Below are 16,444 nucleotides of genomic sequence, written 5' to 3' on the forward strand. Positions count from 1 at the left end.
TGTTCCCGCTGCGCTGTCTTTCACTCACTAATGTTCTTTTCCTCCTCCAACATCCACCTTTTTCCCATCATCCTCCTATTAAAACCTGACGTTTAACCCTTTAGCCTCTCTCGTCCCCCCCCCCTCCTGCTGATGTAACGGGTGTAAAGAACCATGAGCGCCGGGTTTTCAGGAAAGGCAGTCATGCAAGCACCCCTCCACAACACCACACACACACACACACACACACACCACACACACACACACACACACACACACACACACACACACTCACGAGGCATCTGAGGATAAAGCCAATGACATGTTCGCCCCAGGTTAGAGGAAGGCAACAGGAATAGCTTCTTTATTCCCTCCCTAAACGGTCACACTGTCGCGACCGTCCCGACGTCGCCACGATCAGGTCAGCCAAACGACACATTCGCGTGAAACTCAGAAAAGGAGGGCAAATTTCAGCTTTAACCCTTTAATGCACAACATGGGTCTAAAGTGACCCGACTGAGTTTTTATTCGCTTTCTCTTTGCAATTAATTAATTTTATTACTCAGCATTCCAGGTATTCCTCAATTAACTTGTTTTTGATCATAATTCATCCTTCTTGTATAGTTTTCTTTTTTACATTTTGAGTAAAAACACTTTTTATATCACTACCCCTCTAATGCACAACATGGGTCTAAAATGACCCGGAACCATTTCCCATGTTATTTCATGTTTGGCTGAGTGTTTCTATGCTGAATGTTTATAATCATAATTTCATCATTTATTTTTAGGAATGGAAAGAGCGTGAGATGAAGCATTAGCCCGCTGTTAACGTCCATCCATGCAGAGCTCATTGTGTAGGGGCTAATGTTAGCATGTTAGCATGCAGGTGGCGCGCTGGCAGTTAAATGCTGCTACTGTTTAACTGGTCTCCAGAGAATCTCCTCGGCAATGTTTGCATCCAGCGGCTCAGGGCTTAGCTTAGCTCACATGTTAGCGCAACATAGCTTTTGCAACATAGCGAGGCAGCTCTTCACACGTTCAGCCGTTCAGGAAAAGAAGGGGCTGCAGCGCATTTTTCCAAGGCAGAAACCTGATTCCTCCTCTCGGAAACAGACCTCCCGTTACCTTTTAATGCTCAGCTCTCTGCAGAACGTCATAATTGCTCCTCACACAGAGAGAGGGAGGGGAAAATAGAAATCTTAAGGTCATTTTGGCTCTCCTCCTGCCTCCACTCTGCACGTGTGACGTCTGTGTTCGGATCCCTGGCACAGTTCCGCAGGGATCCGTCCGGCCCCTGTTTGGCCATGCGGATTTTCCCCCAGATTATCAGCCGCTCATTGGTCGCACGCGGCATTGTTACGCAACCCCACATTTGAAATTTGAAGCTATTTTTTTAGAGAGATTAGAGTGTTGGCCCACCGCCGCCCAGCGCACAGACGATCCACAGACCAGTGACACCACTGTATTAAGCAGCTCAGATACAGGAGACAAGGTCACGTCTCCCTTATGAGGCTGTGGCATTGCCTCTTCTCGGTCTTTTTGATCCATCTTTTTAACCCCAAAACAAATGATGGAGAGCGATCTCATTTCATTGGTAACTACATAAGGAGCCGGGGGAGGGGGAAGGGGATCCAGGAGGTGAGCAACTCATGTTGTATCTAAGCAACAACAGACAGCAGACATGGTCCTTGATCACCACTGAGCGCTGATGATTTTTCATTGTGTGTGTGTGTGGGGGGGGGGGGGGGGGGGGGGGGGGGGGCATTGATGCCTGTTTTCTGCGTGCAAGCGCCTCATTACTGTGTTTACAGGCTTGTCAAAGTTGCCTGTGCATTTGTTTAGTGCTGGCGTTGCCATGGAAGTGATGGATGCCTGACACGTTGCCACGGCCAGCAGAGGGGAGGATTTTAGACGTGAATGTGGGATGCTGAGATTCGCTGTCTCTGCTCCTCATACTTGTCTTTATTCTGCTCTCTCTCTCCCTGTGTGTGTGTGTGTGTGTGTGTGTGTGTGTGTGTGTGTGTGTTGTGTGTGTGTGTGTGTTGTGTGTGTGTGTGTGTGTGTTTTAAATTCAATTTCATCGAGGATGCAGCAGCTATTATGGGAGCTACACTGCCCTCTGCTGTGAGAGACTGGAAACTCAACTTCAACTGGGATTAAATTAACGTTGAACCGTGTTTTGTTTCAAATTATTTAGTTTTGAATTTTAATGTCCATTCTGACTTGATCCTTTAAAATTAATATATATATAAATATAGATATAGTATTAATTGAAATTAATGTTAGTCAGGGTCCAGGACATGGTGATTTTAAACCCACTTGGAGTCTTAAAATAGAAAATCGCATTTATTAAATCAGTAAACTGTACTGTGGCAAAAATAGATATATATATATATATTGAATTTGTTACATACCCTAATATGTGATACTTTTTGGTTTCTAAAGTGAACATCTAATCTGTCGGGCCTGAGATCTGAGGATCTCATCAACCATAAAAGAACACTTTTAACAGTTCTTTGTTCTTTGAAGCTGCTTGTTTGTTCAGTTTGGGTGTTTTTTTTTCTGCTTTTGTGCGACTGAAGCTGAAAGGTCCGAACGTGGGTCCGATCTAATCGAATCGCTGATGCCGTATGTGTGTCGATGATCCTGGTGTGACAATATCACTGACACATTGGTGCTGTGTTAATAAAAACATGTCAGTTGCCCTTTAGAGAAGCGCAGAGATTCCTGACTAACGTCCTGAATGAGGCGTCGTTGCTATGGAGCAACACTTTTTCAAAAGATTTCACCCTGCGGTTCTTCAGCACGGAGCCTGAAACCTCCCTGACGGAGCCGCTGAGACCAAAGCCAGGCGATAGGCAGCCAGTAGGGGGCAGCACTGACGAAGTTCCACTCTGGACAACAGTAGTAAAAGATCTTGTTAGTGTCCATGAACAACAGATTAAGCTCCAAATTCCTCAAAGAGGACCCAGCATTTGTCTGGCAGGCCCAGAGATTAAAGGTTTAATCTGCATCAGAATACTATTATCATACACTCTAACGATAATGTATAGATTTAGCAGCTTTGCTCCCTGAAGTGTGTCAGAAATACTAAAGAAATTCCTCTCCAGGCACTGAATGAAGCTGGAGCGGAGGATCTTTTGCCCCCCAGCCCGCGATTGACTCACGTCATCTCTGCTAACTCTCGACTCAGTCCGAGTCATGAATCCGGCTCTGAAACACCCGTGTTTCTCTCTCTCTCTTCATTTTCCAGTGGGTGAAGCCAGGAACCTGATCCCCATGGACCCCAACGGTTTATCAGACCCATATGTCAAACTCAAGATCACCCCCGACCCCAAAAATGAGACCAAACAGAAGACCAGGACCATCCGTTCGTCTCTCAACCCTTGCTGGAACGAGTCCTTCACCTTGTGAGTCGGCTCTCCTGTTCCCTCCACGCGTCCTTCCCGTTATTCCGAACGGTTCCGAACAGCTTGGTCTGCTCTTATGATCTTTGTGCCCACGTTTAGCAAGCTGAAACCATCAGACAAGGACCGCCGTCTGTCTGTGGAGGTGTGGGATTGGGACCGTACCACCAGGAACGACTTCATGGGCTCCATGTCGTTTGGCGTGTCAGAGCTGATCAAAGCGCCTCACTGTGGATGGTCAGAAACCCACATTTCACATTAGCCTTCAATGCTAACTCCCCCGCTAACACAGACAACTGACCCTCCTGTTTAATGTTTATATAACAAGATTAATACGTCCGGCCTGCCGTGTTCTTAACGTTGCAGGTACAAGCTGCTGAGCCAGGAGGAGGGGGAGTACTACAACGTCCCCATCCCCGAGGTGGGCGACGTGAACCTGGAGCTGCGGCAGAAGTTCGAGGTGAGGCGGCACATGCGCTTCTTGAATTTGCACCATTTGGTGGCAGCGCAAGTGTGTTTTCAGCACACTGGCTCTGGAAAAAGCGCGTTCTCTCTCTCCGGTCACTATGGCAACCTGGTATGTTTTTCCTGCCTGTGCTCTTCACCCTGCCTGCCATAATGGGAGGTCACTCCCAGCATCAAAACTGGTTTTGAACTGAAAATCGTATTTACAATGGCCACACACAGTAAAGCTAGCCATTAGCCGGTTAGCCTAAAATCAGCTTAAAATTCAATGCAACAATCAATTAAACCTTCACATCTTTTTGCTGTTTTCTTTGCAAAAGAAAACATGCAACATTATTCTCATCTGTGAGCTTTAAAACCTCCTTTTGAAGTTTTTTTTCAAATACTTTAATTGTGAAAGATGACGAGGCTTTAGCATGTACATATGATGATATCTCAATGAACGCTGCAGTTTTTCTGTCCAGAGCTGAAGAACAAACGAGTGCAGCATCCAAACTGCGTTTTTTTCAACATTCAACAAATAACTGTAAAGTTTCTTTGTGAATAAAACACCAAAAACACACAGCCTGTATCGCTATAGTCCCCTAGTGGCGAGAGGGTGTACTGCAGGCACCATGACACACGTCAACAGTTTGAAACGCCTCGCGGCGCCAGTGCTGCCGGCGTGCGTGAACATGGTCGCTGCCGTTCCAAACACGTCACCGGACGTATGAGATAGAAGCAAACGCTCTAGGAGGGTCGACGCCGAGGGTCTCCAAGCACGGAACTCTATCTCTCTGACTGGCGCTGACCTTGACTTCCCTCTCGGGCTGGCGTCTTCACACAATGGCCCGGTTGCCTTGGAAACTGGCTCCGTGAGCTGTGGAGATGCAGCCAGATGTGTCAGAAAAAGGATTTTGTTTTCTCTGATTATTTTTACTGTTTGCTGACAGATGATAATGGATTGATTTCTCTCTAAAACACGCACACATGCGCACACACACACACCACACACACACACACCACACTGATTAACAGGAGAGTTTCCTCTTCTCTTCCAGACCTGCCAGTTAAACATCCACCACCTGCAGGTAGCGCTTCTGTTTGCCTCTTCACTGTTGTACTCACTGGTGTCTCAGGGTGAATTTTGAATCCCCCACAAACGAACGTCTAAGGCACAGAAAAGCTGTCACACACACTTTTAGTCCTCTCACACTCCGACTCCCTCGTTGTCTCTGTTCCGGCGATTGTACACAGCATCTAAAGAGACGCATCTCTGACCTTTTGCATGGTCTGATCACAGAACACCACAACCTCGGAGTGAATGTGCCGCACTGTTGCACACCCCACGTCTGACCACACGGTGGCAGTGATGCGCCTTTATTTGCAACGCGTTTGCAGCGGTTTGATGCATTAATTTGGATATTTTTAGTCCCCATGTTGTACTACAGCAGCTGTGACAAGCTACAGTTAAAAAAGGGGAATGAGAAATGATCAGAATGAGAGTGATGTGAGGTCGACGGGAGTTTAGTTCAGAGTCAGATTTCCTTTATATAGTTGCCAGATTATGTCTAAAATTTCCAAAATATCGTCGTTCTATATTTTGGATTTTGGATTTGCAATCTTCATCTGATGCCAAAACTTGAAAAAACAAGTTTATTTTCCTATTTTTATCATGAAAGGTGCTGTACTGCTATGAAACTCTTCTTCTGTCGTCTCATAACGCCCTGAATGAACCCACACTGGCGTTAGCGTCGAGCCGTTCGGCCTCAATCAGATAGCGGACAAAATAGCGACTGTTCAAATTCAGTGAAAGAAGGAAAGCAGCTGGTCGGAATCGGCTCTGCGGAACGCCGCATGTTCCTCCTTTTGTCTGCGCTATAATCTGGCACAAACAGACCGCTGGTGCTGCTGTGACCCAACGGGCTTCTAATTGGTCCTTTGGTTCCAACTGTTTCCTCAGGGAAGCTTAGAAAGCTGAAAAAGAGTCAAAATAAATCGTAAATACTGGTTTTCTTTCATGCTACAGAAGGCCAAACTTGGCCAGGGCAAGAAAGTGATCACGCCGTCGGACCACCGGCGATTCAGCCTGCCGTCGGGGAACATGGACCGGGTCCGACTGAACGACTTCAACTTCCTGGCCCTGTTGGGGAAGGGCAGCTTCGGCAAGGTGAGCGTCTCCGCCCGCACTGATCTCCACATGTGGCGGCTCGACCTTTGACCCACGGCGTCCGCAGGTCATGCTGGCGGAGATGAAGTCGACGGATGAGTTGTACGCCATCAAGATCCTGAAGAAGGACGTGGTCATCCAGGACGACGACGTGGAATGCACCATGGTGGAGAAGAGGGTGCTGGCTCAGAGGGACAAGCCGCCCTTCCTCACGCAGCTCCACTCCTGCTTCCAGACTGTGGTGCGTAGAGCAGCCCGAGAATCGAGCAGGTGGCGTCGGGCGGCGTGACCTCCCCACTCTCTCCCCTGTCTTTTCCAGGATCGGCTTTACTTCGTGATGGAGTACATCAACGGCGGCGACCTGATGTATCACATCCAACGCATGGGCAAATTCAAGGAGCCGCAGGCAGTGTAAGCACGTTCAGGGACGCCCCCTGCGCGGTGCCCATCCCGCTTTATTTATGACCTCATCCATCCCTCTCTCTCGGTTTCCACCCTCGCAGCTTTTACGCCGCCGAGATCGCCGTCGGTTTGTTTTTCTTGCACCGGAAGGGAATCATCTACAGGTGGGTGAGTCTCAGAGAGGGTTTCACGTGACTGGGAGTGTATTTAGGCCCCTCCCCTTTTCACCTCATCACGGATAATCCCGCCTCCCGCCCTAATACCGCCGCCGCCGTCGTTGCAGGGATCTGAAGTTGGACAACGTGATGCTGGACTCCGAGGGCCACATCAAGATCGCCGACTTCGGCATGTGCAAGGAGAGCATGTACGAAGGCATGACCACGCGCACCTTCTGCGGGACCCCCGACTACATCGCACCGGAGGTGAGAGGGTCTGGAGTCGACGGTGCGGAGGCAGAAACGTGGAGGGAGCCGCTGTTTATTTCTGAGCTGAGTCACACGCGCCAGCAGACGGATCCGTTTGCTTCCGTCCGTCGGCGCTGACTCATGGCGACGTCCCACAGGTGGGAGGCGAGGGAAGCCCCCCAACCTCTATTTTTATCATTATGTCACATGGTACCGTGCTTCACTAGAGCCCCCCCACTGGATGTTCGTGGAAGTCATCGCGCGCCATCTGCTCCGAGTTTGTTGGAGAGCGATTTGGTTTAAATGGAACAGTTTATGGTCCCATAATCACGTTCAAACGCTCAAACATTTCCAGCAGCTCTGTGTGTTTATTGCCACAGAGCGTCAGTTCTTGTAAACAGAATAATGTCAGAACCCTCTGCTGGGTCCGTACCCCCCCCCCCCCCCCCCGGAGGCCTGAGGCCAGGAGTGACCTGCTGAAGGTCATGTTGGACCTTGGAAGCGGAACCCATCCAGCTGCTGGGCTGTTTCCTCCCTACTGCACCTTTCCCGGTGTTCCGGCCTGTCTCCTGACACCCTACAGGTGTAGCACGGCCTGTGCCTCCACCTCAGAGTGTGTTGCTCCTAACCTCACCTGTCTGTCCCAGATTATAGCGTACCAGCCTTACGGGAAGTCAGTGGACTGGTGGGCTTACGGGGTTCTGCTGTATGAGATGCTGGCAGGACAGGTAACGCTGTTTCCTGGGTTATTACTTTCCTTAAATCACCTGAAACGTCCATGTTCGTGATTCTTTTGACTTTTCTGCTCCAGCCGCCGTTCGACGGGGAGGATGAAGACGAGCTCTTCCAGTCCATCATGGAGCACAACGTGTCGTACCCCAAGTCCATGTCGAAAGAAGCCGTGTCCATCTGCAAAGGAGTGAGTCTAACCCCAGCACATTCGTCCCGGGTTGAGGGACAGCTCAATGGGACAAGCTGCCTCAGCTACAGAGCCGCATCGTGGTTGTCATGGAGATAATTATTGTGACCAATATGAGTGTTCAGGGACGCTTCACAGGCAGAAGCTTCGATTGAGATTAAAATCGCTGCTGTGGTAAAAGCTAAAGAGGAGCCCGTCTGTGTCTCCAGCTGATGACCAAGCATCCGTCCAAGCGTCTCGGCTGTGGACCAGAGGGCGAGATGGACATCAGGGAGCAGGCCTTCTTCAGACGCATCGACTGGGATCGGCTGGCGAACCGAGAGATCCAGCCGCCGTTTAAACCCAAAGTGGTGAGCGATCCTCTGACGTTTTCGTGAAATCTAAGTGTTTATATTGCAATCTGCCACACCTCCTGGCATCTGCCACACCTCCTGGCATCTGCCACACCTCCTGGCATCTGCCACACCTCCTGGCATCTGCCACATCTCCTGGCATCTGCCACACCTCCTGGCATCTGCCACATCTCCTGGCATCTGCCACACCTCCTGGCATCTGCCACATCTCCTGGCATCTGCCACACCTCCTGGCACCTGCCACAGCTGACGGACGGGCTGCAGAACTTTAGAATCCATCATCTTTCATTTACCTGAAGCACGGGCGCCTTTGGCCTGCTCTTCCACCCGCACAAATGATGCATGATGGGCGACGGCAGGACCTCACGATCGTAAAACATCCCGTTTTATACCATCAACAGCCATGTGCGCGGTTACGTGTGCACCATCACCATAAAAGCGCTGTTGTGTGACGCCGCCGAAGAATGGAGCAACATCTTTGCCTCTTTTATGTACATATACACATGAATGGGCTCATATCGCACGGCGGCGTTCCCATTCATCTTTATGCGAGTGCGTCGGTTCCTACGCAGCCCAGCTGGAGGACGGTTCACAGCTGCAGCCGCTCAGACCCCCCCCCCCCTTTTCTCCCTGACACCTAAACTTCCGCCTATAACCGCAAACGCCCTCTTTTCTCCCGTGTCGCCTGCGTCCTCGCCATCCTCCTCCCACGACGCCTGTAGCGACTCCAGCAGCACCGCGGGGGGGGTTAAAAATAGCCCTCCGAGTTCCCTCCGCTTCCACACAATGGCGGCAGTAAATGCAGGGTTACGTGGCAGTTGTGTTGGTGTCATTCATGGAGGAGGGAGGGAGGGGAAAGAGGAGCTAAAAGTGGAGCCATCCATTCAGAATTCTTTGTGCGGCGTAGCGGAATTATTCCATCGGAAGAACCCGGCAAACAAAAGATGCGAGTCGGCCTTTGAGGCCGTTGCGTGCAACTATTACACAAGCTGATATCTTGTGAGAGTCCATGGACCCGCACACGCGGTCCAGAGCGCTTCATTCCTGGGTGAAGCCGCCGTTTCTTCCCAGAGAGTCGTGACAAAGTCGGCGTGCATGACACAAAGCAACATCCGCCTGCGTAATCAGCTGATGGAGACACGCGGCTGCCGCCAGCGGAGCTCCACCGTGATGACCTCCACCGTGGACGCTGGGGGTTAGCTGCTAATCTAATTACAACTGTTACCCGGGTACTCACCCAACCACCTACCCTCTGGGCCTGGGGTGAGGCTACATAAGGGGCTTCGTGATCATGGTTACTACCATCAATTTTCTGTTTAGCATTTCATCCCTATAGAAATAGGGTATATCATCAGGAAATGCAAGTGTGCTAAACGCATGCTAATATAATGTGGTGGATATTAGCTTCAGATAGCATAGAACACTCCATCATGACTGCTAGCTATCCACGTGCCTAAAATCCCCGACATTCTCTTGCAGGGTGGCAAAGGAGCAGAAAACTTCGACAAGTTTTTTACGCGCACGCAGCCCGTGCTGACGCCTCCCGACCAGCTGGTCATCGCCAACATCGACCAGAGCGAGTTCGCGGGATTCTCCTATGTGAACCCTCAGTTCGTCCCTCCGTCCCTGCACAGCGTGGTATGAGGAAAGAGCGGAACGCACAGAAGCACGAACTGTCGCCACAGAATCCTTCCAAACTCCTGCAAGCGTCCCGCTGTCAAAAGACCCATGTCGTCCTCCGCGGTGTTCTGTCTTCTAGCTACCAATATAGCAGGATTGACTGAGGAGAGGGCGGAGTCAAGTGTTAAAAATGGTGTTTGTGGATCGGGAGAACCTACAGTCTATGGCACTTATATTTCTATAGCACTTCTCCAAATCCCTTCATGTCATCTTCCTCTAACTCCCTATCTTTTTTTTGTTTTTCCGTCTCCAACCCTGCCGCCTCTCTCTCGTGTGTGAATACGTATGAATCGGTTTCTCATTCTGGGTTCTACAGATGCAGGATTCTCATCTCACGTTATCTCAAGCTGCAATGCACGACAGGGACGAAACCTATTTTACTGCTCGGCTTTATCTTCTGAACGGTAACGCACCTATTTTATATTTATATAGCAAGAAAGAGAAGAGGGCAATAAGAGGCAGTGTGCTGTTACACAAGTGCCAAAGTAGAAGTGGGAAGAAAATGTTTCCTCCACGTTTTGTCCTCTCGTGACACCGTCGGCACTCGGAAACCCCGATAAATAGAGGCCAGTTTCTATCTGTTGTTTCGTAAAAACGTGAAGCTACCCTCCCTAACTGGGTGGACAGAGGCAGAAGCTCAGTGTTCAGGAGATGACGGTGGTTTCAGGGTGGAAGCAGCCCAGTAGGTGGGGTCAGAAGGTCCAGGATGCTATTTTCCATATGCACAAAGCCGTTGCATGCTAACTCTGTGAGCAGTACACTCTGGGTGCAGTACATGTCTGGTATTGTTGTAAAGTTTAGTATTATGACACAAACCATGTTGATATATAATTGTGTGTTTTGAGGAGCACTACAAGAATCAAAGGTCCTTAGCGATACGTTTGTTCCCGTTCCATGTTTTAGCCGAAGACTCTACTCTTTGTCCACTTTGATTTTGTAAAGAGGTGTTTCCGAAAAAAAAAGGAGAGACGAAAATTTGCCGATTTTATACTCTGAAATGAATGTGCTTTTACTACTTTAGAACGTTTAGATCTGCCCCCTGACTTTAATGTTTGGCTGAATCTTTGCTAGCTCGGCGCTCAGCAAACCTTGTGATAACGTGTTTTCAGCGTATATCCGTTCTTTTCTACGAGTCTTGTAGGATATGCAACATCTTTTCCCACGTGAAGCAGTTGAATCCCGTCTTGCCTTGGTCTGCTCCGGGGCGCTCAGCTGTATCGTGTGCATGTCCGAATGAGAGCTAGCCTAAGCATGAAAAAGACCCCTGCATGATACAGAGGCCTGCTACGATACGTCCTCACAATAAGACACTCCTGTCCGACTCTACAAAGCTCTCTTTTTGTTGTCTGTCTCCTTTGTACCCTCCACCGTCGCCCCCTGCTGGTTGGCATGTAGCCCAACCTTTTTTAACTGAAACGCAGAACTTTTTACTACAAGACCAGACGGAGGTTTCTAAAACTGCCAAATGTGGGAACCGTCGCATTACAATCCTCCAACGGCCATATTTTCTCAAATATTTTTCTCGGATGATACTCGAGGTCGTATTACAGATGTGCCTCTAGAAGTTAAAAAGTAGGCATACGATTAAAAAAAACGATGTTTTAATGAGTTACCGTAGCAGAACTCTTGGTGTCTGGTGCCATCGGCATCATTTGCGGAACTATTAAAGCGTCCCATAAATTATGTCGCAGCCGCACTTGGACCAAAATTCGAGCGTTGGATTGTTTACACGTCTGGTGTCAAACCAAAAATGTTTACGCATCAGGATGAGAAAGTGGATCCGGAGATAATCAGCCAGGACACGGCAGCTCAGCTACAGATGGAGCCGCGAGCATGTCCCTATTGGTTCCCTCTCACTGCCTCCTGCTTTGGTTTCCCCCCTTTCTTCTTGTTCCCATGTTCATTGTGGTATGACGATTACTGTGTACCAATAAAGTATTGAAAAAATATTCATCGCTTCCTCTTTTTTTATCATCACTAAATAATGACATCATCTGAGGTATTAATACTGTAATTATGGACACCAGTTAATGTATGTAATCACGTGGACATATACTTCTGTCATTGATGGTGTCCAACAAGGCTCGACTTTAGGTCCACATGAATTGGACAAATAAAGTGGTTTAAGCTGAAGACATCCCCTACTTTACAACTTTTTCCAGTCTCTTCTGTTCTAATTTATTCTGTTCTACAAGCCTCAATGTCTTCATCCACTACATAACCACTAGGTGGCGCTCTAGTTTAAAACTATTTCTGGGAATAAACTACTTGTATATTTAAGCGATTTGAGGAACACTGACATTTATATTTCAGGGTGAAAGAAAGGTTTAGCTATTCTGCCAGAGACCTGACCCGTGTCCAGGGTGTCTTCCTGTCTCTCCCAGTGACTGCTGGAACAGATTCCACCAACACCAGTGACCCTGGTCAGGAGCGCGAAGGCACCGGCTGATGGAGGGTGGAGAGAATATCGATGGTGGATCATTCAAAATTACAGATAATGTGTTTCAGATTAATCGGAACATGGCAGAGGACCAATCGCCTTCTGTGGGCGTGGCTAAGGACCAACGTACCAGCCTCTCTCTCTCCCATATACTTGTCTCCCTCTCTCTCCCTCCCTCCCCCTCTCTCCTCTCTCTCTCTCCCATATACTTGTCTCTCTCCCTCCCTCCCCCTCTCCCCTCTCTCTCTCTCCCTCTCCCCTCTCTCTCTCTCCCATATACTTGTCTCCCTCTCTCCCCCTCTCTCCCTCTCTCTCCCCCTCTCTCCCTCTCTCTCTCCCTCTCCCCTCTCTCTCTCTCTCCCATATACTTGTCTCTCTCCCTCCCTCCCCCTCTCTCTCTTCCTCTCCCTCTCTCTCCCTCTCTCTCTCTCTTCCTCTCTCCCTCCTCTCTCTCTCTCTCTCATGCAACAGATCGCGTTCATACTCTGGTGGTTCGGTTGTTGGTGTCGCACCAGCAGGGTTTTTCCACTTTTCCAGGTATTTCAGATGTTCAGCGGTCAGTCACGTGCCCAGAATACCTTCAACGCTTTGTCCACGCGGACGGATCTCTGTCAACAGTAAGTTATGAAGATTGATTGATTTAATTGCTTAGAAGCCTTAGATTCAAATTCCACGAATCAGATCTTGATTTCAATTACAGCAAAACAACAAAATATATATGTATATACAGTATAGTGTTAGATTAGATTTTTGAAATACTCTTCATCCATCAACTGATTCTGTATTAATCTTTGGTTGCTTTTCTGTGTATCTGTCTGTTCTACACCTTTGCATTAGTACTTGTAGTAGTACTAGTAGTAGTACTAGTGTTGTTGTTGTTGTTGTTACTTTCCTCAGTGCACCTCATTTAAAACTCTGAGTCCAGATTCATATTCAGGTCAGGCTCCTCTCAGACAGCGCTCTGTCCGTTTGTCCTTCCAACTGTCCCCCTGTGACAGCAGATCAGGGGTAACCGACCCTCCACGCTCTGATTTATGCACCTTTCAATCGTTGGCTCTGCTGCGACCGATCAAAAATGTTCACCTTGAATTTGGGCGAAGGCGGATCTCCATCTGCACTGGCAGCAGCGCTCGGTCCGAAGGCGTCCATCGCTGATTTATCGCGCTCCTCATTTTCCTGGCAGCTTTATGGTGGTGACATGTGCGGAATACATTTAGATTTGCCACAGTGAGAAAACAAAAAACACCTAAAGGTTTCAAATAAGGGTTTCAAGTCTTCCTTAACTTGGGTTTCTTTCAATTACAAAAAAACAAAGTTTTTGCACTGTCATTGGATGATATTGTTGGGTTGGTATTGTTATCCGGTCAAGGTAATCGCATTGCATGAATGCAGGTAAATTGATTAAACCCAGACTTTTCTTATTCCCGAGGCGCCCCCACCCTCACCCCCACCCCCACCCCCACCCCCACCCCGACCATGAGCGCCTGCAGCAGGAGGGCCCTGACTTTGCTGAGCAGCGTCTTCGCCATCAGCGGCCTGGGGCTGCTGGGTTTGGCCGTCGGCACCGACTACTGGCTCTACCTGGAGGAGGGCGCCGTCACGCCTCTCAACCAGAGCATCGACATCCAGACGTCGCTGCACTCGGGCCTCTGGAGGGTGTGCTTCTTGGCCGGTGGGTGGATCTCATGGATCAGGCTTAGATTGCAGGAATCGGTCGCCCGTGTGGACGTCCTGCATGCAGAGAGGACGAGAGCGAGTAATGAGATGAAAGTGTTGCAGATAATTACAGACGATAACTACAGATAATAACACACACTCGGTGTGAGGACTGAATGCCCACTCTTCTCTCTCTCTCACGTTTCTGGGGGACAGATGTCTTCTCTTCCCCTTAAATTAGCAGAGCTCTGGTCCCAGTGAGCTGAGGACAGATCTAAGGAAAGAGTTCCTGTGATATAGAGTATAAGAGGTCATTCCTGAGTATTTGTCTTCTCATCCTCAGGCGAGGAGTCTGGCCACTGTTTCACCATCACCTACGTCCTGCCCATGAGCGTCCAACAGACGTCAGAGTCCACAGTCAATGTCCTGAGTGAGCCGTACCTTCACATTTAAGGAGAACTGCATCTTATTTCTTGTTCTTTCTTGTGGATATTTCTCATTCGCTCTTTCTGTCCTCTCAGAGATGATCCGGTCGGCCACCCCCTTCCCTCTGGTCAGCCTCTTCTTCATGTTCATCGGCTTCGTCCTCAACAACATCGGTCACGTTCGGCCTCACCGAACCATCCTGGCCTTCGTCTCTGGGATCTTTTTCATCCTGTCAGGTACCCCAGCCTCCGTTCCCCCCATCACATGTTTGTGCCCCCTGTTAACCCCCAGCGGGACCTCTCTCTGTGTTTGTCAGGGCTGGCTCTGGTGGTGGGTCTGGTTCTTTACATCTCCAGTATAAACGATGAAGTGCTGAACAGGACTAAAAACAGCGAGGCCTACTTTACCTACAAATATGGATGGTCCTTTGCCTTTGCTGCCTTCTCCTTCCTGCTGACGGAGGTGAGGAACTAACTGCAAAATGTCTGTTTCATATGCAGCTGCAATCATTCAAAAACGAATTCAATCGGCGCCATCTAATGGTCAAACAGCAGAACTGCAACGCACTACTAAATCAGAATTAGATTGAACCTGAATAACAGCTGCAATAGCATCTGATTATTGCCAATAACAATTATATTAGTGATTCACCTGTTATATAGCTGTGGCTGTAACATTTGATGATCTTTATCTTATTATTATGCTGTGGTTTTCTTAGTTCTGGCAGATTTATTTGGATTAATTAATCTAACCCTGCAGAGTGCTGGTGTCATGTCCGTCTACCTGTTCATGAAGCGGTACACAGCAGAGGAAATTTACCAGCCCCGCCACCCGGGTTTCTACCGTCCTCGGCTCAGCAACTGCTCCGACCACTCGGGTCAGTTCCTGCACCCGGAGGCCTGGTCCCGCCGGCGAAGCCCCTCTGACATATCGAGCGAAGCGTCGCTGCAGATGAGCAGCAGCTACCCGGCGCTCCTCAGATGCCCCGACTACGATCAGATCTCGTCCTCACCCTGCTGACTCAGCACCAAAGAGGCCAATAAAAAGGTCACCGGTGGGTCAGCCGATGTGGAATTTGTCATCTTACAGAACAGGAGGCAACACGAAGTGAAGGTGTGGTTCAGTTGTATCGGTGAATTCTTCTCTCTGGTGCCTCCTTAGTGCTACTAATTGTAGATAGAACCTGTAAGGAAACCTTAGTTTTATTTTAGCATTCACCTGTGACACTCAACATCCCTCAGAACGTCTGGCGTCAGACTGACAGGAACCTCTGAGCGACCACTGTGATATTGGTGTTTTGAATGAAGGAACCATAAAGAGAGGGCCAGAGTGTCCGGCGTCAACCCCCTGCTGTGCTGTGTGGACAGAGATCAGCTCTATTAGAGACGACACACACATATATATAAACACAAAAAGAAGAAAAAACACAAGATGAGACATGACAAGACCTGACCTCTCCGGTGACCCGGGGACGAGTCCAGCCTGAGCCAGCTGATACCACAGGTTTATGTAACAAACAACAGATCCAGACTTTGGGTCAATCCCGCTGCGTTACGAGTGCTGTAATTCCCTTTTAGCGAACAGAAGGAATTCATCTACGCGGTAAACCCCGTAGATTTATCCACCCGTAGCATCTGTCTGTCATAAAAGATGTAACATCCGGAATCACCTGAGTGGGTTGAAGTTTGGGAAACGTGAGGTTCTTCCTTTTCTCAGCAGGACAAATATTTCACATTCCTGTGGAAATTGTACTGCAAATGTTTTCCCCTGTATTTTTTTTTAAATAAAGTTATATGCATGGCAGCACAGTGGTCAAACGACATCATCATTTCTGTTAAGCTTCTGAGCTTGCTTGTTGCCTTCTTTTCTCCGTTTTTCCTTGTAATAACGACGACAGTAGTTGTGTGACATCATCACATGGTTTATTGTGATGTATTTGCTAATTTATGAATAAATTATCTCCTAATAAATAAAATGTATTTAGTATTTGTCTCTTTCTGTTAGAACGAAATGACCAAATCAAATGAATAACAATCAAAAATCAAATCTTTTTTTTTTAGTAAGAATGATTCAATCCAAATATGGTTCCGCTGTTCTGTAGGCAACCAGCAGAGGGCGCGCTCCCACCAGAAAATATTAAATACTCAATATCTTAAAATTTCTC

The 16,444-nt window shown here is 48.5% G+C and overlaps 2 protein-coding genes across 3 annotated transcripts in view; both read left to right on the forward strand.

Annotated features, from left to right (window-relative positions):
- The window catches only part of prkcab (protein kinase C, alpha, b), a 46,432-nt gene extending 34,725 nt beyond the window's left edge, over positions 1–11,707 (forward strand). The window contains exons 6-18 of one of the 2 annotated variants that reach the window (XM_057014772.1): positions 3,233–3,389; positions 3,489–3,623; positions 3,753–3,846; positions 4,892–4,921; positions 5,860–6,000; positions 6,068–6,241; positions 6,320–6,411; positions 6,504–6,566; positions 6,686–6,824; positions 7,454–7,534; positions 7,618–7,725; positions 7,935–8,075; positions 9,558–11,707. In XM_057014772.1, coding sequence (XP_056870752.1) covers positions 3,233–3,389; positions 3,489–3,623; positions 3,753–3,846; positions 4,892–4,921; positions 5,860–6,000; positions 6,068–6,241; positions 6,320–6,411; positions 6,504–6,566; positions 6,686–6,824; positions 7,454–7,534; positions 7,618–7,725; positions 7,935–8,075; positions 9,558–9,722 — 1,520 coding nt within the window. In that variant the 3' untranslated portion in view covers positions 9,723–11,707. The remainder of the gene's footprint in view (positions 1–3,232; positions 3,390–3,488; positions 3,624–3,752; positions 3,847–4,891; positions 4,922–5,859; positions 6,001–6,067; positions 6,242–6,319; positions 6,412–6,503; positions 6,567–6,685; positions 6,825–7,453; positions 7,535–7,617; positions 7,726–7,934; positions 8,076–9,557) is intronic. The other variant, XM_057014775.1, reaches the window with a different exon arrangement.
- A 970-nt stretch (positions 11,708–12,677) lies between these two features.
- On the forward strand, positions 12,678–16,055 carry LOC130514917 (voltage-dependent calcium channel gamma-5 subunit-like). The gene is made up of 6 exons (XM_057014820.1): positions 12,678–12,815; positions 13,628–13,870; positions 14,198–14,284; positions 14,376–14,516; positions 14,597–14,742; positions 15,040–16,055. Exons 2-6 carry the CDS (start codon positions 13,675–13,677, stop codon positions 15,298–15,300), a joined length of 831 nt encoding a protein of 276 aa, XP_056870800.1. The 5' UTR covers positions 12,678–12,815; positions 13,628–13,674; the 3' UTR covers positions 15,301–16,055.
- Positions 16,056–16,444: the final 389 nt, after the last annotated feature.

This window comes from Takifugu flavidus, chromosome 18, assembly GCF_003711565.1.
Source record: "Takifugu flavidus isolate HTHZ2018 chromosome 18, ASM371156v2, whole genome shotgun sequence".
Lineage (NCBI taxonomy): Eukaryota > Metazoa > Chordata > Actinopteri > Tetraodontiformes > Tetraodontidae > Takifugu > Takifugu flavidus.